This window comes from Carassius gibelio, chromosome A11 (genome assembly GCF_023724105.1).
Source record: "Carassius gibelio isolate Cgi1373 ecotype wild population from Czech Republic chromosome A11, carGib1.2-hapl.c, whole genome shotgun sequence".
Classification (NCBI taxonomy): Eukaryota; Metazoa; Chordata; class Actinopteri; order Cypriniformes; family Cyprinidae; genus Carassius; species Carassius gibelio.
In genome coordinates, this window is record NC_068381.1 from 21,005,619 (window position 1) to 21,029,250 (window position 23,632).

A 23,632-nucleotide genomic window follows, 5' to 3' on the forward strand; every position below is an offset into this window, starting at 1 on the left:
CAAGAGAGGATATTTTGAAAGATATTTTGCAGTGTTTTTTGTCTATATGAAATGAGTCCAGTGCTGTTTCAAACCCTTGTGACAAAAAAAAACATTCTTCAAAATATGCAAGTGTTTTGCAAGAAAAAGAAAAAGTAAATCATACAGGTTTGGAACGACCTATTTTTGAGTGAGCTATCCCTTTAGGCTAGCTTGTTCAAGAAACCCAAACAGATACAATGCAAGTGTTGTGTCTACAAAAACTGAAGTGCCTTGAAGGTTGCCTGTCTCAGTGCAACAAAACAGTTTTTTTTTTTTTTTTTTTTTTGTGAATACTAAAAGTAACATCAAGTAAGATGTAAACTAAAGTGATTTGGCCGTGTCATGTAAATGTCTTAATCCACCTTTCCTTGCTGTCAATTATCATCGCAATGGTGTTCATGTGAACACAACCAGAGGTTTTACAGCATTCATGCTACCACTTGTGATGATCCATTGATTCGCTACACTATTATATTTTCCAGTGTATTTAATATTTAATTGCTAGACAGCACTATACTCTTACCTTGTGCTTTACGGTTGTGAAAATGCAGCATTTGTGTAAAAACAGTAAATCGTTAAAAAAAATTGGAACAAAACAGACACTTTTTGTGATGGAACCAAATTATTATAAAATGAAAATAGAAGATTAATCATTTTATCATCATGGTAAAATTCAACAACAAATGCATGTGCATGCAAGTTCTTCTTACTTTCTCATTAATTTTCTTCCTAACTTTTGTAAAGTACTTGCACAACAACTTGTGTGCTTTACAATAATAATAAAAAAAAAAATACAAAATCTTCATCACTGACCAAACCTAACATGTGATACTCCATTCCTGACATTATCAGTGTGCTCCCTTGTCATCTCATCTTCATTTCTGATGAATTTGATTCCCAGCATTGGTTTTCTTCAGGTCATGTGTGTAGTAAGGTGCCGCAGAAACTCTCCACAGGTGCTGGTGTGTCCAGGAAACACGGCGTGACAGATCTCACACACCTGTGACTGCAGCGTGACCCCAGACATGAACAGCCCTCCGGCCTGACTGACCAACTCACTGTCCAGAAACCAGGATGACCAGGGCCTCTGTAAGGTTAAAAGTTACTAAACCTGTTATACTGTATTATGACCACTGTTTTAATCTAATTTTCAGTATGTGATAAAATTTGATATCGGCAAATGACAATAGGACACTGGGAGGAGCCAGAGGAGCTTGATTTTTTCACAGATTATCTGTCACATATTCTACTGTCAGGACATAATGACAGGTTTAACAAATATGTAAAAAATATATATTTACAAAAGTTACCTACTGCAGCTTTAAATAGTCTCTGTTATTTAATCATTTGCAGTCAAGTCAACGATATCGCTATAGATGAAGTGACCCCATCAAAAAAAAAGCCAGAGGCAACAGCGGCAAGAAAACTATAAAGATAACAATATTAGCATCCACACCTGCGAACAATATCGTCTGTTTATTCTGCGTCTGTCGCTTTAAATTATCGAGCTCGCAGGATTGATTCTGATTGGATGTCAATGTTTCTATCGTTCATCAGCTGGAAAAATCGTTCTGTAAATGAATCTAACGATACCGTTTCTCTATGCCTTTATCGTTATAGTTTTAGTGTGGACTCTGCTATTCTTTAATATTGAGAACGATTTTTAGAACTTTATCGTTATCTTTATAGTTATCATGCTTAGTGTGAACGGGCCTTTAGTTCAAGTTCAAGCTCATTCAATTACACAGTTGCAACTTTAGATTTTAACAATGTGTTATTAAATATTGGAATACCTAAGATTAATAAATATTCAGAAGAATTTTTCATTGGGAGTTTATGTTTACTAATGAAGCCCTAATGTAAAGTGTGAACGAACAATAAAGAATCAAAACAATTTCAAACAATATCTAGGGTATGTTGTAGTTCAGATTGAAATGTAAAAATAAAAAATGTAAAATAAATAGCCTATTAAGTTTAAATATTAATAAGCATTAATAAGGATTTGGCGCTGTGATGAACAAAACAGCAAATCCACAAATCTTAATGGCTATTTAAATACGTTTCAGAAAGTCGAGCAGCTGCTTTATTTATGGGGTTTCCAGGATAAAGGCTGCATTTTCTGCAGTTTAGCGCCATCTGCAGTCAGAGAGTGAATATACTTTCAATCTCTCACGTGTTCCCTGCAGTGTGCTTCTCATGTGTGCTTGTTTACATCAGAGTTGCACACTCTTCTTTTAAGCAGCATACAGCGGTGTCGTGCATTTTTACCAGTTGATGGGAAAGGTATTCTTAAAATGCATACCAAATACGGAATAATTTGTAATATATAATTATTCACAGTATTTAGAAGTGCCCACGATAGCAATACCGTGCATATTAATTACTGCGATAACTGTATACAGGCACATGTCTATATGGCACTGAACAAATACTGGGCAGTTGCCATCAAAACTTCTAGTGCTAGTTCATGGTAAATGTTTATAAAGGAGGCCTCTGGTCAGCAGCGAGGCCATGATCATGAAGGATCTGCTTTGTTGGACTGGCCATGTTATACAAATGGACAGTTCCTGTATCCAGTGTCAGATTCTTTAGTCTATAAAGGCATCATGGTCATCCAAAGAAGCGTTTTAAAGATTGCATCAAAGAAAGTCTGAATTACTTTGATTTCAGAACTGGAATCCAGAGCCGAGGACAGAACCAGCTGGTGAGTAACAATCAACAGGGCCTTAAGAAAGTTTAAACGATGTCGATGAGAAACTGTCATGGCTGCCAGGCAATGCAGGAAGAAATCAGTGTTCCTGTGGCTCAGTGGTAGAGCATTGCATTAGCAGCACAAAAAAGTTGTGGGTTCTATTCTCCAAAAAAAGTGTAGCCTGAACGCACTGTAAGTCGCTTTGGATGAAAGCGTCTGCTAAATGCATAAATGTAAATGCTCTGACAGTGTCCTACTCATGCCCTTATACTGTCCTAAACTGTGCAGAGCCAGAAAAGGCCTTATCAGTCACACCACAGAGGAAGACTGCACAAGAAAAGACATCATTATAACTAATGGTCAACCACCAAGTGTAAAAATGATTTAAAACGATTAGAAATTAATGTTCTGTTAAACATATACATCGGGGCACTGCATTAAATTAAGACTGCCAATAATTGTGGCAGAGTGAGAAATGTGAGAAAATAAAATTACTTTTAATTTAAGGTTAGATATTTTTCACAGGATGTTTTGGTCATATTTACAATTAAGGGTCCCGATGTTTGTACTCTGTAGAGGGCGCGCGTGCGTCACTGCGTCACCACGCTCCAGCTCGGTTGGAGGCGGTAATGTCCCAAAAGACAGCCAATACAACTCGAGAAGAAAAAAAGGGATCGCGTTGGACGATCTCAGATCAGCTCCTAAACTACAATTATCCCTGTGTGCACGTCATCAGTCCATGAACTCGTGTGTGCCTTGCATTTAAAGCAAAAGCTTTGTATATTCACTCAGTGCCTTAAAATATGCATGTGATGCAGTTCGATTAATGAATAACGTGACGTTGACATATTTTATTGCTCGATTGTTTTGTGAAAGGTAACTCTTGTTAACCGGCCATTCAGAGTCTATCGAAGGCTGCAATAAAATATAATTGTAAACAATAACCTGCATTTAAAATTACATTTTATTTGTTTTGTAGGTGGGGATGGAAAACCATTTTTACATTGTTATCGTCTATGCATTGATGTCTTTGCACCTATTGTTAGTCCAAGGAGCCAGACAGGGTCAAGACATAAAATGTGGAGGTATTTCAACTTTTTTTAAATCTTTTATAATTAACTGTGCATATATACGTGGATATTTTTTATACCTAGAGAGCCATTGTGTTATTAATTGTCTTGAAAAAACAAGAAACATTAGGAATGTAATGCACTTTCGTAAATGCATCTTCAAACTGTTTTAATAAATGATTGTGCTTTGTGATTTAAGAAGTACTTTTGAATTGCATCATGCACATGTTTTTTCTTAGCATGCAGGGCATTAGTGGATGAAATGGAGTGGGCCATATCACAAATAGACCCCAAGAAAATGATCCAGACCGGATCATTTAGGATTAATCCTGATGGCACTCAGTCAGTTAGAGAGGTGACATATTTTAGTTTCGTAAAGACGTCATTTTTTGTTTGTTTGACTCCAACTTATAGATTTTCATGTATTTGTTGTAATGTGCTCAGGTTCCCTTTTCCCGCTCTGAGAGTCATCTGCTGGAGCTGATGGAAGAGGTTTGTGAGAAGATGAAAGATTACGGTGAGCGTGTTGACCCTGTCACCAACCGGAAGACATACGTGAGACATACGTCGCGTGATGGCACTGCCATGGACCTTTCTGATCTGGCCTTCGACTCCAGAGTCAGCTCTAGTTTAAAGTTTGCTGTGAGAATTTTTATTTGTATTTTATTTCTTATATTCAACTTTCTGCTGATTCGATGCAATAGTTGTACACTATTTATAAAAGGCTAAAAAACATCAGAATTTCCTGATCAGTTTTAGAAATCGTCTCTCTGTACGTGTTTTTTCACAGTGTGAAACGATCGTTGAGCAGCATGAGGATGAACTCATTGAGTACTTTGATCACGAGACAGACAATGTTAAAGACAAGCTCTGCAGTAAGAGGACAGGTAATGCTGTAAATATGGATGTGCGAGTAGTTTCAAACATATGAACAAGCTACATGCATTTACCTGTAAAAAAAAAAAAAATGTTTCAAGCATATTTAACAATATGCACAATATGGAACTGGACCTGTATCACCAATGCATGTTTTTACTACACTACAGATGTGATTTTCTTTAACCCCTTCCACAGATCTGTGTGACCATGCTCTGAAGATACCTCATGATGAGTTATAACATCAGCCGAACACATCGTGACCGCTGTACCTTTGGAAAACCATGCCTTCACCTGTTCTGCTTCAGTAAACAGACTGGTTCTTCTTCCTTGAGGATGCTGAACACACAGAGTGATGTTAGGCAACACATTACATCGTGTACTTGACCCTATGGGTTACCTGTTGATATGTTCAACTCTTATTAATGGCGTTACCATCAAAACTCTCCATTGTCATTCAGTTTAAATTTAAAGCTGACTTGCTACAGCTAAACATTAGATTTCTTTATGAATCTCTCCGATGGCAGACTTTTATATTAAAATGTCTTTGGATGCACTTAGTTTTTAGTTTAGAAGATTTCGGTGTATTTATTATAAGCACAGATAAGAGCACCTCTGTAGTTCCTGGTTCTAGTGATAATAATAATAATATTGCTAATCTTAACAAATGTTTTTGATTGTGATTTGAATTGAAGCGAGTCCAGTAGACGGATTTGTAGAGGAAGAGTGTTTCAAAGACGTCCCATGCATATTTACATCTACATATTTCATATTTTCCAAAAATTTGGGGGTTTTTAGCATTATGTGTAGTGCAAACCTGGAATTTCAGCTCAGTTTTACTAATTTTTTTGGTGCTATTTGTTAAAACTAGCAATAGGATGTACAATGCAAAATGAGTCTGACCTAAAGAAACGTACATCTGTAATTGCTATTTTCGTAAAAATAAAACACAAAATTGTCTGAGGATGTCTTTTACAATGTGTTTTGTAGTCATTTATGGATGAGCGTGTTCTTTTACATGTGAATTTTTTTTAACTCTGTTGTTTTGTTAAGAAAGAGGCTTGTTGTATTTGTACTTGTCAAAGTCAAATTGAGCATCAGGAAAGACACAGCCGAGATTATTCAATAAACTGTTCATTTATCATAACTTCTCCTGCTTTCTGCTGTTCCCTGCCTGATGGACCGATGGACTTAACTTTAGTTTAACTTAAGTTTAGTGCACAGAACTCAAACAAAACAGTTCACTCAACAAGTCTTCTCGTTCACATTACTAGAAAAATGTGTGGAAACAGATTGCCTTACACTTAAGTTGCTCAAAACTTACAGAAAACAGATTGTTGGCACAACAATAAGATATTTATATGTTTAATAAAACAATTCTATCAAATCAATTTAACACTAAGGAAAACTGCACATACTGCATTCTGTAATAAACAATAGTACTAAACTGAAAAACAATGTTTTTTTCCCCCCTTTGTCCACACAAAAGCAGTATCAGTACAGTTAATCTGTAACTGTAGTCTGATTACGAGTATTATTAAAGTGTAATTTAATCTAATTACAAGTAGGCTACTCAATTTTTTGGAATCTGATTATGTAATCCAGATTGCATTTAATTAATTATTACTCATGTCTGTCTGATTTATCCGTGTATAGAAATCCATTAGTCAATGGTCATCAAGAATTATCTTATTTTAAGTTCAAGGGAACAAAATCTCTGTTAATAGAGCTGTGCACGAGCCTCTCTTCCAGCAGCTTGGTTCATATTACAGCGCAGATGCACTGGTGAATAGCTCACTATAGTTACTGTGCACTGTTAATGGTGTAAAAACATAGCATCATTACTTCATTATCATATCCTAATGAATAAACTTTGACTAATCTATGGAGATGGGAGTATTAAAGATAAGCAAGCAGGTAAGCTTTAATTTTCAAGCAACATTGAAGGGCACTTGTTCTCTGGCAATGTTATATTTCAGACACAGCCAGAGGAAAACTGTCACTGTAAAACTAGTTATGCTCTTTTATATCTATCTCTTTGTAACCTATTAATGCTGTCAGTGAAAAACCACATGTTTGTCATTTCAGGATCTGTTGAATTCAGTATTACATAACCATTTTGGATAATTAAACAGCATTGAAATTGTCTTGTGCTCATCAAGACTGGATTTATTTGATACAATTTAATTAAATTTAAAATAAGGTTTTTCTATTTTAATATACTTTAAAATATCATTCATTTTTGTGCTTCATTTATTTATTTATTTATTTATTTCGTTTTTTTTTTTTTTTTGGTTCATTGGTAAATTAAAAGTTAAAAAGAACAGCATTTAGTCAAAATAGAGATGTTTTCTAACTATATCAATCTTTGCTATCACTGTTTCTATAAATTGAACAAATCTTAATGAAAACAAATGTATTTAAAAAGGGTAGTGATAGTTACAAAAGTTATATTTTAAATAAATGCTGTTCTTTTTTTATTTATTATTTGTCAAAGAATCACAGTTGAAAAAGTATCACAGGTTTCCAACACTGATCATAAATCAGCATTGCATAAAGTATATTTTAAAGTATATTACATTTTTGATCAAATAAATGCAGGTTTGATGTCCATAAGTGACTTCTTGCAAAAAATACAGGTGCTGGTCTATTATTAGAATATCATCAAAAAGTTGATTTATTTCACTAATTCCATTCAAAAAAATGAAACTTGTAGATTATATTCATTCATTACACACAGACTGATATATTTCAAATGTTTATTTCTTTTAATTTTGATGATTAGAACAGACAACTAAGGAAGATCCCAAATTCATTATCTCAGAAAATTTGAATATAACTTAAGATCAATACAAAGAAAGGATTTTTTTAAATCTTGGCCAACTGAAAAGTATGAACATGAAAAGTATGAGCATGTACAGCACTCAATACTTAGTTGGGGCTCCTTTTGCCTGAATTACTGCAGCAGTGCGACATGGCATGGAGTTGATCAGTCTGTGGCACTGCTCAGGTGTTATGAGAGACCAGGTCGCTCTGATAGTTGCTTTCAGCTCTTCTGCATTCTTGTGTCTGGCATATCGCATCTTCCTCTTCACAATACCCCAAAGATTTTCTATGGGGTTAAGGTCAGGCGAGTTTGCTGGCCAATTAAAACAGGGAAACCATGGTCCTTAAACCAGGTACTGGTAGCTTTAGCACTGTGTGCAGGTCCTGCAAGTCCTGTTGGAAAATGAAATCTGCATCCCCACAAAGTTGGTCAGCAGCAGGAAGCATGAAATGCTCTAAAACTACCTGGTATATGGCTGTGTTGACCTTTGACCTCAGAAAACACAGTGGACCAACACCAGGAGATGACATGGCACCCCAAACCATCACTGACTGTGAAACTTTACACTGGACCTCAAGCAACATGGATTGTGTGCCTCTCCTTTCTTCCTCCAGACTCTGGGACCATGATTTCCAAAGGAAATGCTAAATTTACTTTCATCAGAGAACATAACTGTGGAGCACTCAGCAGCAGTCCAGTCCATTTTGTCTTTAGACGCTTCTGACGCTGTCTGTTGTTCAAGAGTGTCTTGACACAAGGAATGTGAAGCTGAAACCCATGTCTTGCAGACATCTGTGTGTAGTGGTTCTTGAAGCACTGACTCCAGCTGCAGTCCACTCTTTGTGAATTTTCCCCACATTTTCGAATGGGTTTTGTTTCACAATCCTCTCCAGGGTGTGGTTATCCCCTAATCGCTTGTACACTTTTTTCTACCAAATCTTTTCCTTCCCTTCTCCTCTCTATTAATGTGCGTGGACACACAGCCAGCCTCTTTTGCAATGACCTTTTGTATCTTCCCTCCTTGTGCAAGGTGTCAATGGCCATCTTTTGGACAACTGTCAAGTCAGCAGTCTTCCCCATGATTGTGTATCCTACAGAACTAGACTGAGAGACCATTTAAAGGCCTTTGCAGGTGTTTTAAGTCAATTAGCTGATTAGACTGTGACACCAGGTGTCTTCACTATTGAATCTTTTCACAATATTCTAATTTTCTGAGATAATGAATTTGGGATTTTCCCAAAAGTCAGTTATAATCATCAAAATTAAAATAAACATTTAAAATATAGCAGTCTGTGTGTAATGAATGAATATAATAAACAAGTTTCACTTTTTGAATAGCATTAGTGAAATAAATCAACTTTTTGATGATATTCTAATTAGATGACCAGCGCCTGTATAGAAAAGTAATGTATCCAAACTTTTGACCTATAATTATTTTTTTTTTACATTGCCCCTATTTAACATTTGAGCCCTTTCTCACTCAACATTTAATTCAATTAAATGCTATAATTCATTCAAATATAATGTAATGTAATGTAATGTAAATGTAATCTTACTGCAATATTTAATATATTTGTCTGCTCTATCTTAAAGCGAGTATAATGCTAGTTGTAACTGATGAAAACAACCGTCATTTTTAGATTGTCAATAGACCATTTGACAGAATTAAACAGCTGTCTTTCCATTTCTTTGATTGTTGTGAATTATCTTTAAAAAAGTCAGATCTGGTTGATGATGAACAGTCAGACCAGAGAAACGCTCTATCTTACGATAAAATGTCTTCATGTGCACAAACCATCGTTATACCAAAGAGCGGTACATACAAATGAAACAGCATGATTTTCAAGGAGCAAATGAGTCCAGGCCGGACAGGAGAACAGAATTTAACTTAGAAATCTTGGCCTTCAGAGGATCAGATGAAGAGAAACTACTCAAAGAAGAATCAGTAAAAACTGAAAAAGTCAGAGAGCTCAATTAATGTCCATTTATGGTATGTCAAAACACGAAGAGAGGAGATTTTAACAAGAGGCAGATTCATATAGAAGACAGTCAGATGGCAACTCTAAATCAATGGTAGACAACACACACAATGGATTTGAGATCGAAGGTGTGTCCTTTGTAATGTGTACAGCAGTCAACAAACTGATTCAAAACAGCACTCCAGCAAAGACAAAAAGTCTTCTCTTAATGCAGAGTCCTTTTTGTCTATGGATTTTTAAAGGGTTTTCTCAAACTTGAGGCACAGGTAAAACAAAAGATCAGTCAATTCTGATTAAAAAAGTCTTTATTTGCCTTAGGAGGCCTGTAGACTTTAACTATAGCTGTAGATTGGGACTCAGAAACACTCTAAACTAGACATTCAAATGAATTAAACAGCTACGGGACTCAAACTGTGTTGTTGATTGTACAATACAATGATACCCCACCTCTCCCAGAGGATCGTGGGAGATCAAATAACCCACAGCCAACAGGAATAAGTTCATTAAAAAAGAAAACCATCCGGCTGTTTGTGCCATGTTTCAACTAAACACAAAAAGGATGAGTTTTTCTTCCACAATGATGTCAGATAAAACCATGGCCTTGTTTAGAAAAAAGAATACTTTTTGTATGTGAAGAAAACAAAAATAACGACTTTATTAACCAATTTGTCTCCTCTGTCTCTCCACATCACTATAGCACTATTTTAGAGAATAATAGCTGAACGCAGACAGCTCACGCTCTTCTGTGTCAGCTGCACCACAATGATACGTTTTCTGCGTCTATTTACTCTTTGATTTGAACGAAAACAGCGTATCCTTGTGGCGCGGCTATTTTAAACTGTGTTCCAAAGACGAACAAAGCTTTTACAGGTTTGGAACGACATGGGGGTAAGTGATTAATGACAAAATGTTCATTTTGGGATGGAGTATCCCTTACAGGACATGCAGGAGGAATCCACACCAACATCAACCTCAGGGTACAGGGCAGTAAGAGAGTTGGGTCCAGCAGCAAATACTCAAAAATTAAATAAATAATCCAATGGGTGAAGCATAAGTCCACATCACAATAAAGTAAAACAACATGAAAAGTCTTCAAAGGCTCCAAAACCATTCACACAGAAGCATCAATAGTTCAGACAAACAAACGAGAGAAGGGAACGGCAACCAAAACGCTGCAGCGTTCCCCTTTGAACATTCAGTGCTTTAGACACTATTTCATCTAATCTTGTGCAATGTTTGGCAATGTCCTATCAGCAAAGCATAAAAAAAAAAAAAGGAAAAAAAAAAGGTGAAACAAACCTTCAATTTTTTTTTCATCCTTTTTATTTATATATCAGAATTTTCTGGCAAAAGATCTGCACAAAAAAAAAAAGGTGTAATGGTTGCATGTTTTCAGTGTTTTATGATTACATTTTATCACAGCTTCTTTTTATTTGGCTTTTCTGTGATGGACAACAGTCACAATGGTATTTACTGTAAACAGTTCTGGAGTGGGTCTCATGTGGAACATCAGATTTTTTTAGGAACCCAAAAAGCTCTTTCTTATCAAACTGTGATCATTGATGACATAGTTTCACATTTCTGCCTGGGAAAATCCTCAGCTGTTAAGCTCTTACTTTTCAAACTCATCACAGGACGCTTATCTAATTTTCATGGAAATGTGTCAGCCTTGCCGTATAATGTTCAAAACTTCTGGGGTCTATAACTTACAGATCTTGACAGCTGCTGGCTCTCTTTCCATTTTTCTCATCTGCTTGTTGGTGTACCTCTTTTTTGGTTTCATTTACCTGCTAAGGCTTATTTTAGATGACAACCCTGGCATTTTAATAATTAACTGAATGTTCATGTTGAAACTGATCATCAAATGTTGACTTACAATCAGAAGTTGGACTAGAAAAACTACAATAGCTTAGTGTGTTCATTCTGGAGAGTTTAAAACAAGAAAAAACAGGAACTGATCAATACCTCAAAACACGTGATTTTACAAGACCTGACAATCCATAGAGTTAAACAAATATATATATATATGAAAGCATTAAGGTCAAAGTTTAGCAATGCATGTCTTCAAATGAGACATGACAAATAGCTGCTGACATCCATCATTAAATGATCACTGTATGCTGATTCATGATCGAACAAAATCATCTTTTGACCGTTCGCCGTGTCTCCTTGCCGTTGCTTACGGAGCTTCCTCCCACACCTGGACTTGGTGTCGACCGGTTTCCGTTCCCACTACTTGCTCGTCCACCCGGCTGTGCATTAGTAGAGTTGCCAGAGCCTTGAGAATTCACCCCATTTCCATTGGGGGTGTCATTCCCTTCAAAGAGTAAAACAATGTATGTGGACCAGCATATTGAAAGATTATATAACATAAACTAGGAACCCTGAAGGATTTATAATTCTTATAAAAGTTCAGGCTAGTGGCAGAAAGCAGATGTTGCCGTATATAACTCTACCTGCAGGTGCACCAGCGCTGCTGTTCGTGTTGCTCTGGTCATTGAGTCCCTGATGGGCAACAAGAAAAACAAAAAACTATTACCATGACCCACAGTTTTAAATAAGGATTTGATTAATTATTAATGCAGAAATCCATCTAGACATACCGTTTTATTCATCTGGGCCAAATATTCAGGATTTGGCTCACTAAAGTTTGGCACCTCTGAATACACCATGCAGAATCTTACAAATTGGATACAAAACGTTAATATTTTGGGCAAGATTAAGTTTAATACATACTGTATATACCATATTTTTGTCAATTTGTGTATATTGTCTGTATTTTTCATAGTGATATTATAGTTTTTTTTTAATGCAAAACATTTAATATTGAAATAATTATACTGCCATGATAACTATAATGATAACTATACTGCTATTAACAAAAAATGAATAATTAAATAATAACTTACTCTCCGATCTTCTGTAGTTCACCTCCTCTTCCAGTGTACAGCGTCAAACAGCCTTTAAAAACTGAGGCATAACTGCGGCAAAATACACATATACTGTAAATAGTTCTGTAGACTGTAAACTTTTAGTCTCGTATAACAACAGTTTTAGTGATATTTACTATCAAATGATAAAACTGTTCACTATTGTTATAAACAATAATAGAAACAGTCGAATTAATCGAATGTTTATATTATTGCAGAATGAATGTGTGTTATGAGAAAGCAAACGTCTGCTGGACTTTGAGAGCGCATCCCTGATCAAACACAGTCTCACCCTTTGGTCAGTCTGATGATGTCACCAGCCTGGATGAGGCCACCGACTTCATCCCAAACCGAAATACTGATGCTGCCCGTCTTGTCAGCCACTTTACATGTGCGCACCTCATGGCCGTCTTTGGTCTTCGTCACTCGTCCTTGAATGAGAAGAAATGATCACTTACAGTAAAAAACAAAACTATGATATTCCCGTGTACATTAGATGTTTGTGTTACATCATATGTTGTTAAATTAATGTTTATTGCATTATTTTAGAGTCATGTTTTCACCCCCTGTATAATGCTGGTTGTCATAATATTATAATAGATTATTTTAAAACAAACAGTAATGTGGTATATTAATGCTATTTCAGTTAATAATATATAGAGTTACTGTAAATTACAGAATTTTTTACTGTAAAACTCTGGGATCCACATCTGCAGTTAAATTTCATAGATTTTTGATTTATACTATATTACTTAATATACTTAAACATGTTTTAAAAAGTTACTAATTGTCGAAGCCAAATGAAGACAAAAAGTGCGCAAACTCAAAGGAGTACCATGCGTACATGATGAATATGAAAATATTAAAGCACAAGGATATAAAAGCTACTATACATACATTAATCCATTAGATGCAATCCATTTATTCTTGAAATTCAACAGTGTGGGACTGCTACTGCTGGTTCACTGTATGATAAAATGCTTTTGGTTTTCCTAATATGTGGGTCACTAAATAATCTGTGTTACTGAAGTGTAATTATTATCATTGTGTCTTTCTTTAGTTCTTCCACTTTCATGTAATGTGTTGTTCGGCCACCTGTTTCCAACACGATGAAGATGACGTTGAGATTCTTGAGTCCAGGTTTAATGTCCTTCACATGAGTCTCTGTGCTCATGATCAGTCTTCTTCTGCCCAAATCCTGCAAGACCTGATACACAACATGTCAGTCCACATCTGATGCATCTGCACTCACTTTTTCAAATGACATGTAATGTCGTGTACTAATTAACGATGCATGTATGCAAATATTTTTTTTTTTTGTCAAACTAATGTTAATTTCAATGTGACGACACATGCACGTGCAACACTGACAGCTGATCAACAATCCTGCAGATTTTCAAAGCAGGAAACTAATGCAAACACTTACTGGTTAGCTCTGAGCTATGGCCGCACTGACTGTTTTCTGTTTTAATAGTAGCCTACTGTTTCTCGTCATCTGCAGCACTTTGTGTGAATAATCCTGAACAGACTCACTGCTCGCGATCTTGTTTAGGCGCTGAATGTTTTGACCACAGACTGCTGTCAATCATCACGGTGAACGTGGACATTCAACTACCGCTTACAGTGGTTGACGTTGTTGTTGTTTTTTTCGCTAAAACGTCATGACGCAATGTTTTCCGTACGTAATGACGCCATTATCCGCACGTATACGACCTGCACAACATATGCATAATTTGACAGATGAATTATCTGCAAATTAAATGTGAAAAATGTGTCAAACGTATGCGAAAATGATGACGTGTTTACAGCTACGCTTTTAGAGGTTTGATCTGTAACGTTACAGTCCTTCTTGTGAACTTTATGTAATTCAGATGCGCGTTAATCCACATACTATAGATATCTAAACTGCACTTAACGCGTTAAAACGGGGCATTTAATCCCTCATTCATTTGGTTCGAGTGAATTTGCGACTTTTTAAGGTAAGATCTATTAAAATAAGTATCAAATTAGAAATGTCATTAATTAGAGCAACTCGGGATTTATTAATATATTTGCAACATTACTTTTTTCAAGTCCATCAAACGAATTTATCGATTTTGTATGCTTTATGCGTTAAAATAGCATTAACATGGTAATACCATGTTTCTTGTTTCTGTGTTTTGCTCCTCTACTGTGGTTGTACAGTAACTTTCAGCACAGTGTAAATTAGTGCAGCTTACTGTAATTATTATCATGTGGAAATGACGATCTTGTAACACACCAAAGATTGGGCTACTGCAGTTTGCCACACAAAAAAGCATCATTGTATAATATAATTTATTTCTAAGTAGCTAGGCTAGTTGTACAGTACGGTCTAATTATGTATATTGACCTTTTTCCGTCCTCTTTTCTCAGGCCGAGGGACTTAAGACTTACAAAATGACCACAGAATCTGCTTTAGAAAATGAGATTAGCCCCGTTGACTTCATTCAGCTGCAAGAGTATATAGAGTGTAAGTATCTTTCATAAACCACCATCAATAACATTATGATAAACATTCACTGACTCAGAATATATATCTTGTTGTTCTATTATCAAAGTTACATTACATTTACATTTATTCATTTAGCAGACGCTTTTATCCAAAGCGACTTACAGATGAAGACAGTGGAAGCAATCAAAAACAACAAAAAGAGCAATGATATATAAGTGCTATAACAAGTCTCAGTTAGCTTAACACAGTACACGTAGCATGGGATTTTTATACACACACACACACACACACACACACACACACACACACATAATAAATGAAAAGAAAATAGAAATAAAAAAAGAAATTAAAAAGGTAGGTAGATTTTTTTTTTTTTAAGAATAGAATTAGAATATTGAGTGATAAAGTTAAAGGGTCAAATAAAGATGGAAGAGATGTGTTTTAAGCCGATTCTTGAAGATGGCTAAGGACTCAGCTGCTCGGATTGAGTTGGGGAGGTCATTCCACCAGAAGGGAACATTTAATTTAAAAGTCCGTAAAAGTGACTTTGTGCTTCTTTGGGATGAACAATCAAGCAACGTTCACTTGCAGAACACAAGCTTCTAGAGGCACATAAGTCTGAAGTAACGAATTTAGGTAAATGGGTGCAGAGCCAGTGGTAGTTTTGTAGGCAAACATCAATGCCTTGAATTTTATGCGAGCAGCTATTGGAAGCCAGTGCAAATTGATAAACAGATGTGTGACGTGTATTCTTTTTGGCTCATTAAAAATTAATCTGAATTAATTGTAAAGGTTTGATAGAATTGGCTGGAAGACCTGCCAAGAGAGCATTGCAATAGTCCAGCCACAGAACAAGAGCTAGAACAAGGAGTTGTGCAGCATGTTCCCAAAGAAAGGGCTTGATCTTCTTGATGTTGAATCTTGAAGCAAATCTGCAGGATCAGACAGTTTTAGCAATGTGGTCTGAGAAAACCAGCTGATCAAGAAGAATTTAGAAGATTAAGTTAAGAAGAACATTCTAAATTAAAGCTTAAATAAGGTTTTCATTATTTATTTGCTTGTTTAAATTTTCTTTTTTTTTCTTCTTTGTTTTGAATTTCCTAGACAGCAGGATAAAGGTGAAAGATGCGATGAAGGAATTTCACGCTGGTGGAAAGCTGGTCCATCACAGGTTTGGAGATGTAAGCTTGACCGTAACTTTCCGCTGGCTCCCCAATAGTTCATTTGTCAATGAAAAATATAATCATCACGTTAAAAATTATATGAGAAGCTTGGGGGGTTACTGTTTGATATTTAGCCAGATAGTTTACTCTCTGAATGAATAAATCATTCAATTAGTCAGCAAATTCATTCATTCATTCCTCATGTTGTTCCAAACCTGCATAACTTTCTTCTGATTCTGGTCTGTTCTTGCCCATACACTGAAAGTCAGTGGGGTCCAACACAACATTATCACAGGTTTGGAAAGACATGACAGTCTCTCAGTCGGTAAATGTGTGGTATGACACATTCTCTTCACATTTTCCTCACTAAAGCACATAGATGCTGCAGGATTTTCTCTGTTCCTCAAGACTTATCTTGAGGTAGAAGATTTCCCAGCTGATCTCTGCCAGCGTCTCTACTGGTATTTCCAAAGGTCTGAGCAGTGTTGTCCTGACCAATGTCCTCACACCAGAGACGGTTAGCTGCTTCATTTTTAACAAGTCACATTGAACTACATTATTTCAGTAAATGTTGCAAAATATACTTGTGTATTGTCTAACCTCTTCACTTTAAAACTTCGTAAGAGATCGAATGCCTTGCTTACATACAGAATACGTGTCAAGTGCACGAGGCAAGATGATAATATTCTACGGCACATGCACTTTTTTAATGTTATGAATAAATGCCATACCTGACAGTGCTATTTTTAGGGAAAATAATATGCATTTATCATTTAAAAGGTACAATCAGTGACAGTGTGCAAGCATCTGCATCTGTGACTCCCTTCTGTATTATAATTATTTCTGTGCTGGTGCCACTGTTGCCTTCTGCATGAGTCCACAAAACGTTTTGCAGACAAAAATATATTTATAGTAGATAACTGTGTTCTTAACTGTCATTAAATGGTGCAAAAAACATATTCATTGTGGGTTTTCACTGCAAAAAAAAAGACAAATGACATAAATAGCAACACATTTGTTTGTGGTGATCATTGATGTTTAGTGTTATTTGTTTGCTGTCGATCTCTTTCAGGCTGTGTCTCTCTTAAAGCTGTATCTTGTTACTTCTCCATATTAGAGGATGGAAATCCACGAGACAAACTGGAGTGTAAGACATTCTCTAGCAGATAATATCACTAATACCATTTATAATGTACAATGTGTTGAATCATTTTTAAACATCTAAATTATTGTATAAACTTGCCAGTTGTTTTAAGTGTAATTAAATGTAGTCTACATGCAAAGAATTTATTATTTATATAACACCTATTTGGCAGACACCTTCAAATTATATGATAAAGATGACAATGGACATCTTGATAGCAAGGTAACAGCAAACATACTTCTTTATATGTCTAATATTTCTATTTAATGCTACACTCTTTCACACTTTCTGTTTATGTTTGTTTAAAAGGAAGTTGACAAAATGGTCACACAGATGATGCAAGCTGCAGAATACCTTGGATGGGATGTGACCGAACTCAAGCCAGTAATTCATACACACCAGTAACTGTTTCAGAAGCTTTTACTGCTTCAGAGATATTGCTTTTGTGTTTTCAAAGTTAGTTCGTGACAGTGATGGCCTAGCATTTTATTTTCAGTAGTCTCTGATTTTCTGCTTTTAAAATATCTATTACATTAAAGGAAAGGAAACATTTAAAGTCAAGTTAAATCATGTGCATTATTTCAAAGCAGTTATACAGAGATGCAGGTTTCAGTCACTACTATATAAAGCTGTCTTTGAAGCTGGCACACAGGATGTACCCTATTTCTTGATTTTTACTGTGATAGTTGTGAATGATTCATCTAGCCATATGTTTTATAAACATTTGAACCTTTAATCAAAATCTATAATCATATCTTTATGTCACATCTTTCTCTTTCTATAACATGGCTGTTCTCTGCTAAGTCACCATTCTCTCTTTAAACAACATCCATCCACCATTTACAATTCATTCATCAATAACGTGTTAAATCATGTCATGCTCTCCTTTATTTATTGATTTTGTTGCTTTAGCTGTTTCTCTTGGCAGTTGAAGCCCATCATCCTCCATGCACATCAAGTTCCCTGTCTTATTATACCATTTTCCACTAATACAAGGGCAGTATATTTGAATTGTTTTATTCATTGTTCATTTTCTTAGGTGCTTAGAGACACGCTGAAAGCCATAGACATTGACAGCAGTGGTACTTTATCCCAACAAGAATGGATACAAGGCGGCTTGAACAACATTCCTCTACTGGTTCTGCTTGGATTAAAGGTGAATAATCTTTGTCATATGCAGATGAATGTGTAATCTTATGGTGTGGAATTCATTATACTGTTTTTTGTTTTCCACATTATCTTCAGGTAGCTGAAAAAGATGGCCAACATGTCTGGCGTCTGAAGAACTTCAACAGACCCACGTATTGCTTTGTCTGTCACAGCATGATGTTGGGCCTGCGAAAACAGGGCTTGTCATGCAATTGTGAGTTTATTAATGATAATCTTTTATATTTAATTAATGAGCATATTTTTAATATTGATGCACAGCTTTAAGGTCTGTTCTGCCGCTTTAAAAGCTCCAGCTCTTTAATGCAGAATGCATTCTGATTGGCTGTCAGTGTTTTTATTGTTCATCAGCTGGAAAAAAAATACTGCGGAAGGGATTTCAATGATATTCATATGTGCCATTATCATTATAGTTGTGATGTGGACTTCACTTTTCTTTTACATTTAAAACAATATTGGTATCATAACTATATCTTACTATTTCAGAACAATATCAACTATGGTTATCGATTGTCTTTGGTGTGAAGGGGCCTTTATACACATTCTCTCATTATCCATTGTCCATTTCAAGAGCCCCAACATTTAGTGACTATTCATTGGATACTGTAGGACATTTTTGGCCTTTATGTGCAATTAACACTTGGGGGAAGTCGTGGCCTAGTGTTTAGAGAGTTAACCCTGAGTTAACACTGACTATTAACCCTAAGTTTGTGGGTTTGAGTCTCGGCCAGCAAGCCACCGAACCCGTGTGTGTGTGTGTGTGTGTGTGCATGTGTTGAATGGGTTAAATTCAGAGCACGAATTCTGAGTATGGGTCACCGTACTTGACTGTATGTCATGTCATGTCACTCATATGTACGGCCTTGTCTTGTCTGATTTCAAAGCATATTAAGAATACCCTTGTCTAGTGACTTTGTATACTTTCTTCATTGTGTCTTTTTTTTAATTGACATTGTCAGTGTTGCCCTCTTCTTTTATTGATTTCTAGTTTGCAAATACACTGTCCACAGCAGCTGTGCCAACAAAAACCACACACCGTGTGTCAGGACCTTTGTCAGGTCCAAAACAGAGATTGGGGTGAGAAATGATAAAAAAAAGTACATCTAATAGCTGCACAGTTCATAAATGACAATACAGTAACACCTGCATGCTAATATTTGCTAATATCACATTATGTTCTGTATTGTGTAACGTTTATGCTAATTATGTGTTAAAGTTGTTCACAAAAAGGCATTAAAGCAAGAGTTCCCTAAAAGATGAAAATGGAAATGTACTCATCCTCAGACCATCCACAACATAAGACGAGTTTGTTTCTTCACGGGAACAGATTCTGAGAAATGTATCATTCCTTCACTTGTTCACCAATGGATCCTCTGCAGTGAATGGGTGCCGTCAGAATGACAGCCCATCTGATAATACGTCAAGCTTTATTTATATAGCGCAATTTAAAACGGTGTTTACAAGGTGTGTTACAGAAGAGAAATATATGTGTGCACAAGTGTAAGGTCTCAATACATCTGTCCGTAACCAGTGTATTTTATTATAAACCTGTCCTTTACAGCACAAGTTATCCACAGGACTCCAGTCCAACAATTAACTTCTTGTGAAGCCAAAAGCTGTGTGGTTGTAAGAAACAAATCCTTCATTAAGGAATTTTTACATTTACACTGTTGCTTTTGGCTAAAATATAAGTCTATAATTATATAATATATAAGTCTATTATCTATAATAACTTTTCCTCTAGTGAAAAAGTCCATCCTGTTTTCTTCTCTGATCAAAATCCACTGACATTTTTGTTTAAGAATGAGTTTTGACTGTTTTTGCTTGTAAACGGTGATTGATCTTTGCACACCGTATTTCTGTCCTGATTCAGATCAGATGACTTTATCACAGGAGATATCGATTTTGTGGATAGAGGAATATATTTTAGGTGAAAGCAATGATTTGATGTTAAAAAAAAAATCTATGATTTTGAAAAAACAACAAAATTTTTGCTTCACAAGATGCTCAGTATCAGCTGTTTGGACTCTCATTGTGACGGCACCCATTCATAGCAGAAGACACATTGGTGAGCAAGTGATGTAATGATACATTTCTCCAAATCTGTTCAGATGAAGAAACAAACTCTTCTACCTTGGCTGGCCTGAGGGTGAGTGCATTTTCACCAAATTTAGATTCACAGATTTTGGTTGAACTATTTCTTTAATGCAAGGTAATGCTTGTCCTATTTTTCCCCCTTCACCAGTGTTCAGTTCACGATTGGATCAGTGCTGACTGTGACTCCAACAAATGTGAGATTTGCCACAAAAAGATTAAAATGCTCACAGGAAAGAGCTGCGCGTGGTGTCATCGCATGGTGAGTACAGATTAATTGTATCCAGGCCCGTCAGTATTAAAAGCAAACATGTGACTTAAAGACTTGATTTATTTAGTTGTTTGTTTTATTAGGAGAGATCTGGTACTGTATACAGTGTATGTTTAGGTGCTGATGTTTTTTTTGCTTGTGATGATGAATGTAGCGCCACAGTGACTGTGTTCCTCTGGGCTCATCACACTGTGACTGTGGACTATTACAGCATCACATCCTTCCACCATGGGCCATATGTGCTGTAAGCAACAACACTAGAACAATATAAAATATTATTATTTTTGTTGTTGTTGTTTTGGCTTCTGTTGATATATAGACAGTTTTGCTATAACTATTATGTTCATGTTCAATTATAGATGGACTCTAGTTCAGGAAATAGTCTCGGAGAAAATTACCTGGCAAACATAAATTCAGATGGACACTTTCTGCAGGCAAGTAGACATTTACATGTAAACCAATCTTGAACAGTGGTGCTTTAAAGTTTGTTAATCCTTCAGACTTTTCTGTATTTCTGCATAAATATTACCCAAAAGATTATCAGACAGTCCTGAAATTTTATCCCAGTCCTCAGTACAGATGCACTTCTACTCTGTGATGTTTGTGGGTTTCCTCCTATGACTTTGACTCACCATTTCAAAACATTCACTTTGTTCATCTTTAACCATTCTTTAAAGTCAAAGTCAAAGTCACCTTTATTTATATAGCGCTTTAAACAAAATACATTGCGTTAAAGCAACTGAACAACATTCATTAGGAAAACAGTGTGTCAATAATGCAAAATGATAGTTAAAGGCAGTTCATCATTGAATTCAGTTATGTCATCTTTGTTCAGTTTAAATAGTGTCTGTGCATTTATTTGCAATCAAGTCAACGATATCGCTGTAGATGAAGTGACCCCAACTAAGCAAGCCAGAGGCGACAGCGGCAAGGAACCGAAACTCTATCGGTGACAGAATGGAGAAAAAAACCTTGGGAGAAACCAGGCTCAGTTGGGGGCCAGTTCTCCTCTGACCAGACGAAACCAGTAGTTCAATTCCAGACTGCAGCAAAGTCAGATTGTGCAGAAGAATCATCTGTTTCCTGTGGTCTTGTCCTGGTGGTCCTCTGAGACAAGGTCTTTACAGGGGATCTGTATCTGGGGCTCTAGTTGTCCTGGTCTCCGCTGTCTTTCAGGGCTGTAGAGGTCCTTTCTAGATGCTGATCCACCATCTGGTCTGGATACGTACTGGATCCGGGTGACTGCAGTGACCCTCTGATCTGGATACAGACTGGATCTGGTGGCTACGGTGACCTCAGAATAAGAGAGAAACAGACAAATATTAGCATAGATGCCATTCTTCTAATGATGTAGCAAGTACATCGGGTGTTATGGGAAGTGTTTCCGGTTCCGGTTTACCTAATTAATGCAGCCTAAAAATCCTTTAACAGATTTGGATATTAAAAGCATTGATAGCAAACTGTCCTGGACCAGATGCAGCAAAACAAGCCCAAACCTATACACCAAACCTGATACTAGCACCACCATGTTACACAGATGAGATAAGGTTCTTATGCTGCAATGCAGTTTTCCATTCTCAAAACATTACACTTCGCATTTAAACCAAAAATTTCCATTTGGGTCTCATCTCTCCATTAAACATTTCTCCAGTAGTTCTCTGGCTTTGTCCACATGATCTTTAAAAACTGCAGATGGGCAGTAATGTTCTTTTTGGAGAGCAGTGGCTTTCTGCTTACAGTTAAAAATACTGGTAAAAAAAAAAACATAGCGTGAATGCACTGTAAGTCGCTTTGGATAAATGGATATTTGCTAAATGCATAAATGTAAATTTACAGCTCTGCCAAGCACAACATGGTTGTTCAGTGTTAAGGTGGACTTCAGCCAATGTGAGAAAGGCCTTTAGTTGCTATGAAGTTACCCTGGGGTCCTTTGCATCCTCACGGACCATTACATGTCTTGCTTTTGGAGTGAAAATCTTATGATCTTTTGGGTCATATTTATGCAGAAATATAGAAAATTCTGAATTCTGCACCACTGTTTGTGTTTTTGTAATACAAAATTTATGATAAATGTGTATGCCTATGCTTTAGTGTTATCATTTTCCACTCTGTTTATATGTGTATTTACTCTGTCTACTTAGATATTTCCTGTGAATGACACAACCCCTCTTTTGGTCTTTGTAAATCTAAAGAGTGGCGGAAAACAGGGAAAAAGGTTATACTCTCTATTGACTTTAAGAACTGTTCATTAAAACAGTTACTGATGGCTGTTTAGTGTCCTAAAATGGTCAAGACCACAACAATGTTTTTTTTTTTTTACATTTATGTAAGTACATTTAAAGTTACATGCTTAATGTAATTTTCTGGTTTGTCTTAGAGTTTTGAGAAAGTTTCAGTACCTCCTAAACCCACGACAGGTGTTCAATCTTGACAGTGGTGGGCCAAATCCAGGGTATGTTTTATAAATAATGTGGACAAACACCATTATGGATTCAGTTCAAAAACTCATATGAATGTGTATGCATTTCAGGCTCCAGTTCTTTCAAAATCTTCTTAAATGCAGAGTCCTGGTCTGTGGAGGAGACGGCACTGTTGGGTGGATTTTAGATGCTATTGGTGAGAAACACAAATTTATTCACAAATCCAAAGATTTGTCATGTTATGCACACAATTTTATTTATGAACATTGTATTTTGTTTCCCATTAAAACCTATACCCATTTGTTTAATCAGCTTTTGATGTTTTTATCATAGTTTATTTGGTAAAGTGCATGAACCTTAACCCTTTCACTCCCCATTTTTTAAAAAAAAGCATTAAAGTGCAATAACCAAACCTAAACTGATGTAATTTATGAACACTTTGGAATATATACCTAAGGTTGGTCTCTTTTAAAGAAGAAAATCAGCAGATTATTGCAATATATAT

At 36.1% G+C, this 23,632-nt stretch overlaps 3 protein-coding genes across 6 annotated transcripts in view; 2 read left to right on the forward strand and 1 right to left on the reverse strand.

Moving 5' to 3' along the window:
• Positions 1 to 3,377: 3,377 nt before the first annotated feature.
• On the forward strand, positions 3,378 to 5,806 carry LOC128022651 (protein canopy homolog 2). Of its 2 annotated transcripts, none has more exons than XM_052610403.1 (6): positions 3,378 to 3,485; positions 3,691 to 3,798; positions 4,023 to 4,138; positions 4,228 to 4,425; positions 4,574 to 4,670; positions 4,858 to 5,806. In XM_052610403.1, the coding sequence occupies exons 2-6, from the start codon at positions 3,699 to 3,701 to the stop codon at positions 4,899 to 4,901; spliced, it is 555 nt and encodes a 184-aa protein (XP_052466363.1). In that variant the 5' UTR covers positions 3,378 to 3,485; positions 3,691 to 3,698; the 3' UTR covers positions 4,902 to 5,806. The 2 variants fall into 2 exon arrangements, with proteins under 2 accessions (XP_052466363.1, XP_052466364.1); XM_052610404.1 differs by having other exon boundaries at positions 3,426 to 3,589; positions 3,693 to 3,798.
• A 3,946-nt stretch (positions 5,807 to 9,752) lies between these two features.
• On the reverse strand, positions 9,753 to 14,073 carry LOC128022650 (SOSS complex subunit B1-A). 2 transcript variants are annotated; one of them, XM_052610402.1, is made up of 7 exons: positions 13,929 to 14,073; positions 13,491 to 13,602; positions 12,688 to 12,826; positions 12,375 to 12,446; positions 12,069 to 12,144; positions 11,922 to 11,970; positions 9,753 to 11,782 (listed from the first exon to the last, which is right to left on the reverse strand). In XM_052610402.1, the coding sequence occupies exons 2-7, from the start codon at positions 13,567 to 13,569 to the stop codon at positions 11,607 to 11,609; spliced, it is 591 nt and encodes a 196-aa protein (XP_052466362.1). In that variant the 5' UTR covers positions 13,570 to 13,602; positions 13,929 to 14,073; the 3' UTR covers positions 9,753 to 11,606. The 2 variants fall into 2 exon arrangements, with proteins under 2 accessions (XP_052466362.1, XP_052466361.1); XM_052610401.1 differs by having other exon boundaries at positions 13,822 to 14,051.
• Positions 14,074 to 14,178: 105 nt separating this feature from the next.
• dgkab (diacylglycerol kinase, alpha b) overlaps positions 14,179 to 23,632 on the forward strand; it is a 31,323-nt gene continuing 21,869 nt past the window's right edge. For both annotated transcript variants that reach the window (XM_052610386.1, XM_052610384.1), the window contains exons 1-16: positions 14,179 to 14,374; positions 14,790 to 14,886; positions 15,973 to 16,049; positions 16,404 to 16,548; positions 17,104 to 17,178; positions 17,348 to 17,397; positions 17,485 to 17,559; positions 18,215 to 18,331; positions 18,421 to 18,538; positions 19,331 to 19,419; positions 20,588 to 20,698; positions 20,862 to 20,951; positions 21,067 to 21,141; positions 22,849 to 22,922; positions 23,085 to 23,159; positions 23,238 to 23,323. In XM_052610386.1, coding sequence (XP_052466346.1) covers positions 14,814 to 14,886; positions 15,973 to 16,049; positions 16,404 to 16,548; positions 17,104 to 17,178; positions 17,348 to 17,397; positions 17,485 to 17,559; positions 18,215 to 18,331; positions 18,421 to 18,538; positions 19,331 to 19,419; positions 20,588 to 20,698; positions 20,862 to 20,951; positions 21,067 to 21,141; positions 22,849 to 22,922; positions 23,085 to 23,159; positions 23,238 to 23,323 — 1,330 coding nt within the window. In that variant the 5' untranslated portion in view covers positions 14,179 to 14,374; positions 14,790 to 14,813. The remainder of the gene's footprint in view (positions 14,375 to 14,789; positions 14,887 to 15,972; positions 16,050 to 16,403; positions 16,549 to 17,103; positions 17,179 to 17,347; positions 17,398 to 17,484; positions 17,560 to 18,214; positions 18,332 to 18,420; positions 18,539 to 19,330; positions 19,420 to 20,587; positions 20,699 to 20,861; positions 20,952 to 21,066; positions 21,142 to 22,848; positions 22,923 to 23,084; positions 23,160 to 23,237; positions 23,324 to 23,632) is intronic.